This window comes from Numida meleagris, chromosome 32, assembly GCF_002078875.1.
Source record: "Numida meleagris isolate 19003 breed g44 Domestic line chromosome 32, NumMel1.0, whole genome shotgun sequence".
NCBI classification, from domain to species: Eukaryota; Metazoa; Chordata; class Aves; order Galliformes; family Numididae; genus Numida; species Numida meleagris.
This window is the reverse complement of record NC_034437.1, coordinates 621,702-631,962: the sequence shown is the minus strand read 5'-3', so window position 1 is coordinate 631,962 and position 10,261 is coordinate 621,702. Positions and strand designations below refer to the sequence as shown.

The following is a 10,261-nucleotide window of genomic DNA, read 5'->3' as shown; positions in this document are numbered from 1 at the left end:
GACTGATCCCCTTCCCAGCTTTAGCGAAGACCCCAGTCCATGGCCTCGTTGCGGGGGGGGGCGGACACACAACGACTGTGCTGCCCTACATACACTGCACTGCTCTGTTTGCTCCCTGGGTATCATTGTGCTGTGCCCACCCCGACTTGGGGTCCTTTGGGGGCTTGGGGGGGGGGTTCTGGTGCTGGGGGGTGGTCTCCATGGGGGAGAGGGTCTCAGGGACCCGCTGGCCATGTGAACCGATTGCTGGTTGATGCAGGAACGGGTCAGAGGGCCTCAGAGAGCACCCTGGGAATGTGAACCCATTGGTTCTTCATTTCTGGGCCGAGACTCTACCTGAGTGCTGTGGGAGGGGGGGGGTGCAGGATGGCTCCGTAGCCCCCCCTCCCCACCCCCCCCAAACTCATGGCTTTTGTGCCCTGGCAGCCGCGGGCCTCTCCGGAGGGACGCAGGAGGCAGGATGGACGAACAGAAACCGCCCAGCGAGGACAAGGACGCGGATGCGCCAGGTGAGCACGTGGCAGGATGCTGTGGGGGTTGGGGGGGGGGTCCTGGCGCTCTGCCCCCCACCCCAGGGGGTGGAAGCGTCCGTCCCTGCGCGTGCTGATGGCCGCTTACCCCGCAGCCGATGCGGCCGCATCCTCGGAGGAGATGGGTAGCGCCGAGGGGGACCCGCTGAAACCTCCTGAAGGAGCTTCTGCGGGGCCGGAGCTGGAGAGCGCGGACACGAAGGGACCTGGCGGGGCTGGCAGGTGAGGGTGGGAGGGGGCAACATGGAGCCAGTAATGGAATGGGGGGAGGATTCTGCACGTCCCTTACACCCTCTGTCCCTCCCAGCGTGCCCGCCCGCCGCTGCGCCCTCTGCAACTGTGGGGACTGGAGCCCGCACGGGCAGCGGGAGCTGCAGCGCTTCGAGCCGGCGCCCGACTGGTTGGAGAGGCTGAGGGGGCAGCAGCCCCACGAGGGTCCCGGCGAGGCCCCCCCGGAGCTGGAGCCGGTGGGTGATGACCTGGCACAGATCGGCTTCTCCGAGCGGGTGTCAGCGGTGCAGCTCTTTGAGCCGACGGGTGAGTGTGGTCCCAGCACAGGGTGCCCTTGGGGTCTTCTCCATCCCATGGGCCCTTGGGATCCCCCCCCCTTGTCCTGCAGTACCCCCTGGGGTCCCCTTCATCCCGCGATCCTCTTGGGGTCCCTTCATCTCGTGGTCCCTGGGGTACCTCGGTCACCCCGGGATCCCCCTTGTCCTTTGTTCCCCTTGGGGTTCCCATCCCTGATGCCGCTCCCTGCAGGGCACTGCTGGGTTCACCGCTGCTGCGCGGCCTGGTCCGCTGGTGTGGAGCAGGACGCAGCGGGGCTGGCCGGCGTGGGCAGAGCTGTTTTCTCAGGGATCTCACAGGTGAGCAGGTCCCGGGGGGAGTGGGGCAACGAGAGCTCAGCCTGGACCCATCTCCAAGGGTTGGGCTGCATCTCTCAGCCCCCGGCCCTGAGCCCTGCCCGCTCTGCTCGCAGAAATGTGAACACTGTCGGCGGATGGGGGCCACCATCCCGTGCCGAGCGCCCGGCTGCCCCCGCTTCTACCACTTCCCCTGCGCTGCTGCCAGCGGCTCCTTCCAGTCCATGAAGACTCTCCGGCTGCTGTGTCCGGAGCACGTGGGCGAGGCGGTGCAGATGGGTGCGTGCGTGCTGGGTTCTGCCTCGTAAGCGAGGTGCTGGGGGTGCACGGGAGCGGAATCCAGCGTGGGGGCTGGCTGCTGGCGCGGTGCTGGGTTTTCCTGGTGTCCCTGACTCTCCTCTCTCCCGGAGCAGAGGACGCGCGCTGCGTGGTGTGCGACGGGCCGGGCGACCTGCGGGACCTGCTCTTCTGCACCAGCTGCGGGCAGCACTACCACGGCACCTGCCTGGACATCACCCTGACGCCCTGCAAACGCTCGGGGTGGCAGTGTCCCGAGTGCAAAGTGTGCCAAACCTGCAGGTGAGGGTCCCGTCCCCCCCCCCAGTGTGGGTCCTCGCGTTGGGGACACGGGGGGCTGTGCGGGAGGACGGCGCTGACGTCCCCGCTGTGCCCTGCAGGCAGCCCGGTGAGGACTCCATGATGCTGGTGTGCGAGGCGTGCGACAAGGGCTACCACACCTTCTGCATGGAGCCGGCCATCCAGGGCGTCCCCGCTGATTCCTGGAAGTGCAAAGTGAGCCCTGCTGCCCTGTCCCTGCTTTTCGGGGGAGGGGAGCACGGGGGGGTGCCCGGACCCTCACCTTGACGTGCCTCTGTCCCTCAGAACTGCCGGGTGTGCTCGGATTGTGGCCGGCGCCCATCGGAGCTCGACCCCGGTTGCCAGTGGCACCGGAGCTTCTCGGTGTGCGAGGGCTGCCAGCAGCGGCGCGCGGCTGAGGAAGCCAGCGGGGCACAGGAACGAGCTCCCCAGCTGGAGCCCCCTGCCCAGGCGTGAGTTGGGATGAGGGGATGGTGGGGGTCCTGGGAGCTCCTTTTCTGGAGCTGCGGTGGGGTTCCCACCTCCCTGAGGGAAGGGGGGGGTGTCTGCAGCCCTGACCCCCTCGCTGTGTCCCCTCCCATCCAGGTTGGTGTCCCCTAAGCGCAGTGAGCCGGCGGAGATGCCTGTCCCTGCACTGGAGCCTGAGCCTGCGGGGCACAATGAGGACTTACAGCCTGGGGGGGACCCCGAAGAGACACCCCCAGGCCGTGAGAAGTCTCCACCCAGCGAGGTGCCCCCTGAAGAGCCGCCCCTTGAGAAGTCGCTCCCCGATGAGCTGCCCACGGACGCTCAGCCCCTCGATGAGCCACCCCCCCATGTGCTGCACCGCAACGAACCCCCTCCTGATGAACTGCCGCTCGAGAGCGCTCCTCTGGATGAGCTGCCCCCTAACGAGGTGGCCCCCAGCGAGACACCCCCCAGCGAGACACCCCTTGGTGTACCATCTCTGGATGAGCTGCCCCCCGATCAGCCTCCTCTCAACAAGTCTCCCCCAAGCGAGTTGCCCCTGGAGAAGTTGCCCCCCGAGGAGCCGCACCTCGACGAGCTGCCCCTTGAGAAGCCTCCCCCCAGCAAGCCCCCCATCAGCGAGCTTACTCTTGACGAGCTGCCCCTGGATGAGCGGCCCCCTGAGGAGCCCCCGGTTGATGAGATGCCCCCCGAAAAACCACCACCACTGGACGAGCAGCCCCTCGAAGAGCAACCCCCCGGAAAGCCCCCCCTGGATGAGCAGCCCCACGTTGAGCTGCCGTCTGAAAAGGAATTACTTGATGAGCAGCCCCCTGAGGAGCTGCCCCCCGAAAAGCCACTGCTGGAAGAGCTGCCCCTCGCTGAGCAGCCCCCCGAGGAGCCGCTCCCCAGTGAGCAGCACCTTGATGAACTGCCCGCTAATGAAGCTCCCCTTGATGAGCTGCTCCATGAGGAGCCGCCCGTCAGCGAGCTGCCACCCCCTGAAGAGCTGCGCCCTGAAGAGCTGCTCCCCTGCGAGCTGCCTGCTGAGGAGGACCCCAAGCCGCCAGGTAAGTGGGGACCCCCAGGTCTGCCACTTTTCCCACTCCATTCCTCATGGACGAAAGAGTTTCACGCTTGGCATTCTTGGCTTGTTGCTTGTTTTCATGCTTTGATGCCGTGCTATGGGGCACATGGGGTCTGGGGGCTCAAACCAAGTAGTGTAGGGGGTGAAGGGCCCCCTGTGGCCCCCCCCCAACCCGTGCCCTGTCCTGTAGGTCTCCTCCCCGAGGTGGCTGTGGCAGAGGAAGCACCTGAGCTGGCCCCAGAGGTGCCCCCCGAAGAGGAGATGGAGCTAGAGCCAGAGCCATTGCTGCCCCCTGAGATGGCACTGCCACCCCCTGCTCCCCCAGGTGGGTCTGGGGGCACGCAGGGGTTGGGGAGGGGAAATCTCTGGGATTGGGGCCTGCATCATCACTGTCCCCATCTCCAACCCCCAGATCTCTGCGCCATCTCACCCGCCCGCCCTCCGGACCCCTTGCCCCACGCCACGGGGGACGATGTGTCTGAGCCACCCACCCCAGCCCTGCCCGAGCCCCCTGGCAGCCCCAGCACCGCCATGGACACGGAGCCTCCTGGCTCCCCGCCGCCCCCTCTGGGCTCCCCTGCCTGCACCCCAGCCCCTGCCGAGCCCCCCGAGGATGAGGAGATGGAGACTGGTGGTGGTGAGGGCGACTCATCGAGAAGCCCCCCTGGAGATGGCCCCCATGCCAGCCCACCCCCAGAGCTGGGGCCCTTCCAGGGCCTGCCCGAGGAAGAAGAGGAGGAGGAAGAAGAAGCACCGAGGCTGGAGCGGGAGGGCACCAGTGGGAGCTCCCCACCGCTGAGCGAGGAGGACGGGCTGGAGGAAGGGCGGGCGGGGGGGAACCCTGAATCCAAGGGGTCCCCTCTGCTCCTGGAGCCGGAGGAGCTGGGCCTTGAGACCCCCATGGAAGTGTGCGTGGCTGGGGAGAAGCTTCTGGAACGCGGGGACGTGGGGGGCCCCGAGCCCCCTACCCTGCGCCCCCGGCCCGATATCCTCAACGAGATCTCCAACCTGAGCCAGGGGGACACGAGCAGCAGCTTTCCCGGCTCGGAGCCGCTGCTGGGCTCGCCAGACCCCGAAGGTGGGGGCTCGCTGTCCCTGGAGCTGGGGCCGGCTTCAGGTGACGCCAGTCTGCAGAAGGAGGACGCGGGGTCCCTGCCAATGGGTGCTGAGACCGACGACTCGCTGCTCTTCGAGCCGGCTGCCAAGGGGGATGCGGACAAGAGCCGGCGGCGCAGCTCCCCGGGGCGCTCCCGTGTCAAGCAGGTACGGGGGGGGATCCCAGCCCTCACAGCATCCCCCCCAGGATGGTGGGGTGGGATGGGGGCTGTGCTGGGGCGTGCGGTGGGTTCTGGCCAGGTCACCCCCCCGGTTTGCTATAACCCCCCTCTCCCCTTGGCCCTAGGGTCGCAGCAGCAGCTTCCCCGGGCGGAGACGCCCCCGAGGTGGGTCCCATGGCACCCGGGGCCGGGGCCGTGCACGCCTGAAGTCGACCACCTCGTCCGTTGACACCCTAGCAGTAAGGCTGGGCTGGGGTAGGGGTGGGGGGCTGCGGTGTCCCCGAGCTGCTAGGTGACAGGGCGGAGAGCCAAGCGTGTCCCCTTCATCCCCATCCCCTCCATCCCAGTCCCTCGGAATGGCTCGGGAGCCCTCAGGGTGCTGTTGTGGGGTGGGTTGGGGTCCTGGAAGCAGTGCTGTGGGGTGGGGGGCTTCATCCTACCAGCATAGGGCTGGTGTGGAGCTGGCCTCTGGGGAGAGGGCTGCTGCTGTTGTGTGTGTCCTTGTGCCCTCTGGGCTGTGGCTGTTGCTCACCAAACTGCATGGCAAGCGGGGGTCCCTGGGCCTGAGCCCCCTGCTCTGCCCTCAGCTCGCCGACGTGGAGAGCTCGCCCAGCAAGGAGGAGGATGAAGATGACGACGACACCATGCAGAACACGGTCGTCCTCTTCTCCAACACCGACAAGTTTGTGCTCATGCAGGTGAGCAGGGCGCTGCAGGACGGGGCAGGACCACGTGGCTGCGTCCCCCATCCCCCACCCCCCCACCCCTCACACCTCCTTCCCGCAGGACATGTGCGTGGTGTGCGGCAGCTTCGGGCGCGGCGCCGAGGGGCATCTCCTGGCGTGTTCGCAGTGCTCCCAGTGCTACCACCCCTACTGTGTCAACAGCAAGGTGAGGAGGGCTGGGACCAACCCTGGAGGCGGCCGAGGGGCTGATGCTGTGCTTGGTGTGCCCCCTATGGTTGTGTCATTGACCGAGGGCACGTGGGGGGGTGATGCCGCGTCCCTGTCGGTGTGCCACGCTCCTGGGTGTCCCCTACGGCTCTGCCCTCTGCTCACCCCGCTGTCCCCAGATCACGAAGGTGATGCTGCTGAAGGGCTGGCGCTGCGTGGAGTGCATCGTCTGCGAGGTGTGCGGCAAAGCCTCCGACCCCTCCCGGCTCCTGCTCTGCGACGACTGCGACATCAGCTACCACACCTACTGCCTGGACCCGCCGCTGCAGACCGTGCCCAAAGGCGGATGGAAATGCAAATGGTGTGTGTGGGTGTGTAGGGTGGGGGGAGGGCTGTGAGGGGCTGGCACTGAACCCCCTGCCCCTTCCCCAGGTGCGTGTGCTGCGTGCAGTGCGGGGCGGCTTCCCCCGGCTTCCACTGCGAGTGGCAGAACAACTACACCCACTGCGCGCCCTGCGCCAGCCTCGTCGTCTGCCCCTTCTGCCGCGAGAAGTACGTGGAGGATGACCTGCTCATCCAGTGCCGGCACTGCGATCGGTGAGCCCCACAGCGCCCGGATCCAGGGGGGGGTCAGGGGGTGGGTTGCAGCCCCGTTCATCGCAGTTTGTGCTTGGGTTCCACGTGCTTCTGCTTTGGAGCTGCACGGGGCGTCCTGCTGAGCGAGCACCCCAGCAACATGGCAGGGTCTCATCCCGGAGGTTTCCCGCTCCCTGTAGCTGTTCTGTGTGGGGCAGAGTCCCCGCTCCAAATCCCCTCGGGGGGCAGCTGCTCCGTGGGGATCTGGTGTCTGTGGGGTGGTGATGGGTCCCCGCTCCCTTGCAGGTGGCTGCACGCGGCGTGCGACAGCCTCTTCACCGAGGAGGAGGTGGAGCAGGCGGCGGATGAAGGCTTCGACTGCAGCGCCTGCCAGCCCTACGTGATCAAACCGGCGGGTGAGCACCTGGGATGGGGGAACCCGTGGGGCTGGGGGCTGTGGGGCCACGAGGACTCAGCTCCGTGTCTGCTTCTCCCCCCTGCAGCGCCTGCACCTGCCCCAGACATCTTGGCCAAGGCCAAGGAGCCAGGTATGTACGGTGCTGCGGTGGGTGCCACCAGCTCCCTGGGGACCTGGCTGTGTCTTTTGTCCCCACCAGTGCTGGCTTTTGTCCCCGCAGAGCCCCAGTATTTCCGCTTCGAGGGCGTCTGGCTGACAGAGACGGGCATGGCGGTGCTGCGCAACCTCACCATGTCCCCTCTGCACAAGCGACGGCAGCGCAAAGCCCCTCGTCTGGGTGCCCTGAATGGGGATGGGGGGCTGGAGGGGGGTGACCCGCTGGGCTCTGACGACAAGAAGGATGGCGACCTGGATGCTGACGAGCTGCTCAAGGCTGAGGGTGCGTCTTCCCCAGTGGGGGAGCTGGAGGGGGGTGCCGTGGGACCGTGCTGACATGCTTTCCCCGTTTGACAGTGGGTGTGGAGCACATGGAGTGTGAGATCAAGCTGGAGGCTCCAGCCAGCCCCGACCGCGACGTGGGGGCCGATGTGGACTCGGGGAAGGGGCTGGAGGACCCGGATGAGTGCAAGAAGAGGAAGCGCAAACCGTACCGACCTGGTGAGTGCTGCCCACGGCTGCCCCCGATGCCAGGCTTCCCTGGACCCACTGTGACCTCTGCGTACCTCTCTGTCCCCCAGGCATCGGTGGCTTCATGGTGCGGCAGCGCAAGTCCCACACTCGCCTGAAGAAGGTCCCAGCGGTGCTGGCTGAAGTGGGACGCGAGGGGCTGAGTGCTGAGGGGCACCCAGAGGATGGTAGGGACCCACAAAGCCTGTTTTCCCCCCCCACCCCCCTTTTTTTGGTGTCCCCCATCCCCAGGGGATGGAAAGAGACTGGAGGATGCGCACTGGAGTGCTGTGACAGTGCCATACCCAAGCTCTTCGTGCAGTATAGGGATAGCCTTGAGGAGAGGTGGTTATGGGGATGGCAATTCTGTTTGTAGGAACTCCAGGGGACCTCCCTGCAGAGGGTGGCCTGGATCCAGGCTCGGCCGAGGGGGATGAGAAGAAGAAACGCCGTGCACGGAAAAAGAGCAAACTGGAAGACATGTTCCCTCCGTACCTGCAGGTGGGATGGGCAGAGGGTGGGTGCATGGAAATGGGGTTGGATGGGGATGGGAAAGGTGGGGGGGACTGTTCTGGCTGGGGTGGAGGTGATGGGATGGCACGGGGCTGTGTGGAGGGGGTGCTGGGGCACTGACAGCAGCTTCCACCTTGCAGGAGGCATTTTTTGGGAAGGCGCTGATGGACCTGAGCCGGAAGGCGCTGCTGGCAGCGGGCGGTGTTGGGGACGGAGCTGCCCGCCCCTCCCTGGCTCAGGGTGCCCCACGGCACAAAGGGGACCCCAACGTGGCGGGGGCTCTGCAGGGGACCCCTCTGGAAAGGAGGGAGACCCCCACTCATCCCCGAGGTGAGCCCAGCTGGGGGAACTTGAACCCCCAGCTCAGAGGGGCTGATGGAGGCCTAGGGCTGGGGGGGAGGGGAGGAGTGGATACCCAGGGGTGTCAGGGGCTGTTTGGGGAGAGGTGGGGATGTTTGGGGGGAGGTGGGGGGTTTGGGCCCCCCAGGGAGGTGCCCGGCCTCACTGAAGCTCTGTGCTTGGAAGGGGATGACAGCACAGATGGCAGTGCCACGGCTCTGGATGATGACGGCAAGGATGACGCGAAGGGCGAGGACCTGGGTGAGCCCTGGGACCCCAACCTCCCCCCCAGGGCCCCCAAGTTTGCGTGGGGCCAGTTAGGAGCAAACCAGATTCAAGGCCAAGTTCTCCTGCGGCCTTCGGGAGGAGGCCTAGAGTGTCTCCCACCATAGAGATGGGGCCGCTCTATGGTATGGAGTACAGTCTAGGCAAAGTGGGAATGTAGTTGGTGAACTCTATGGTCTTGCGGTGTGACCGGAAGTGCCGATGATCATAGAGTATTGTGTAGAGCGCCCCCGGGCGGTGTGGCGCCTTTCCTGCCCCGGGGGTCTGGGAGTTTGTTTTAGGGGCTGGGGGGTGGCAATGGGGCTGAGCCTGGGGGGGAGGGGGGATCCCGGCGTGGGGGGGTCTGAGGGCATCACTCCAATCCCTCCTTGCAGGGACCGATGACCCCAAGGACTCCCCGAACCGTGGGGATGCTGAGAAGCCGGCCACCCCCGGGGAGGGCGCGCTGAGCTCCGACCTTGACAAGATCCCCACGGAGGGTGAGGGCCCACCACCACCATCCCCAGCTCCCCACTAGGCGGGGAGAAGAGGAGCGAGATGCCCCCTAGCACCATCCCCGTGGCTCCTCTCCGTTCCCTCACTGTGAGTTTTGAGGCTCATCTCTTCCTTTTCCCCTCACAGAGCTGCCCAAGATGGAGAGCAAAGACGTGCAGCAGCTCTTCAAGGACGTGCTGGGCTCGGCCGAGCGTGGGGAGCAGCCCCTGAACTGCGTGGAGGGCAGCGGTGCAGGGCAGGACCCCAGCCGGGCCCAGCGCCCCTTCCTGCAGGGAGAGCTCCAGCTGCCAGGGCAGGGTGGGTGCACACAGGGTGTGGGTGTGGGGGCAGGACCCCCTCTCCATTTGCCCTCTGTGAGCGGATGCTGTGTCTCCTGGAATCCTGGGTCTTCCTTGTTCCTTTGGGAACTGAATTGGAAAGCGTTTCTTGAAGACAGATGGGTGGGATGTTCTGTTGCAGAAAGGATTTTGGGGGCTCATGGAGGGGACTTCGGATCGTGGAAAGCATTTTTGGGGCACACGGTCGGGATTTTGTATCGTGTGAAGACTGCTCAGGTCCCTGGGGTGGGCACAGCCTAATAGCGAGCCTAATAGTGCAACCCTTTCATTCCTTTACAGGGAGCGTTTCTCTGGGCTCGCTCTCTGGATCTGTCTCCTTGGATTCGTATTCAGGAGTCTGCCAGTCCCCATTCCTCGATAACCGGTACGTGGGTGCCAAGGGAGATGGGGCAGCCCCTCACATTGGGGGTAAACACGCCCTATTGGGGTTCCCCTTCTCCCTGATGCTTTGTTCTCCGCACAGGGAGCGGAGCGGCTTTTTCAGCCCGGACCACTGTGAGCCCGAGAGCCCCTGGGCCAGCAGCTCGGCCGCCACCACCCCCTCGACCCCCACGACCCCCACAACAGAGGGCGAGGGCGACGGGCTGTCATACAACCAGCGCAGCCTGCAGCGCTGGGAGAAGGACGAGGAACTGGGCGAGCTCTCCACCATCTCGCCAGTGCTCTACGCCAACATGAACTTCCCCAACCTCAAGCAGGATTATCCAGGTAGGGCTCTGGAGGGGGTACGGGGTTGGGGGTGGGATGGATCTGGATGTGATGTGTCACCATGATCTCCATTTGGAGGAGTAAAATCCGTCTGCAGTAGCGTGGTCCCTCTTTGTAGGAAGAAACCCATCTGCTGTACAGCTGCGGGGTTGAAGAGCTCCTTGCAGCAGTGGTGGGGAACTTGCTGCCAGCTCCTGGGTGTTGGCCCACAAGGGGAGGGGGGTCCTAA

The 10,261-nt window shown here is 65.9% G+C and overlaps 1 protein-coding gene across 1 annotated transcript in view; it reads left to right on the top strand.

Annotated features, from left to right (window-relative positions):
* The window catches only part of KMT2D (lysine methyltransferase 2D), a gene marked incomplete in the record, with an annotated part of 24,919 nt that continues 14,857 nt past the window's right edge, over nucleotides 200-10,261 (top strand). The window contains 28 exon segments of the mRNA XM_021379074.1: nucleotides 200-509; nucleotides 626-752; nucleotides 838-1,067; nucleotides 1,290-1,396; nucleotides 1,510-1,672; nucleotides 1,807-1,972; nucleotides 2,071-2,185; nucleotides 2,276-2,442; nucleotides 2,576-3,507; nucleotides 3,715-3,849; nucleotides 3,937-4,787; nucleotides 4,927-5,040; nucleotides 5,389-5,499; nucleotides 5,588-5,692; nucleotides 5,874-6,055; nucleotides 6,127-6,291; nucleotides 6,577-6,686; nucleotides 6,774-6,818; nucleotides 6,909-7,127; nucleotides 7,202-7,345; nucleotides 7,426-7,542; nucleotides 7,731-7,855; nucleotides 8,008-8,197; nucleotides 8,393-8,467; nucleotides 8,866-8,970; nucleotides 9,113-9,283; nucleotides 9,604-9,688; nucleotides 9,788-10,085. Coding sequence (XP_021234749.1) covers nucleotides 461-509; nucleotides 626-752; nucleotides 838-1,067; nucleotides 1,290-1,396; nucleotides 1,510-1,672; nucleotides 1,807-1,972; nucleotides 2,071-2,185; nucleotides 2,276-2,442; nucleotides 2,576-3,507; nucleotides 3,715-3,849; nucleotides 3,937-4,787; nucleotides 4,927-5,040; nucleotides 5,389-5,499; nucleotides 5,588-5,692; nucleotides 5,874-6,055; nucleotides 6,127-6,291; nucleotides 6,577-6,686; nucleotides 6,774-6,818; nucleotides 6,909-7,127; nucleotides 7,202-7,345; nucleotides 7,426-7,542; nucleotides 7,731-7,855; nucleotides 8,008-8,197; nucleotides 8,393-8,467; nucleotides 8,866-8,970; nucleotides 9,113-9,283; nucleotides 9,604-9,688; nucleotides 9,788-10,085 — 5,403 coding nt within the window.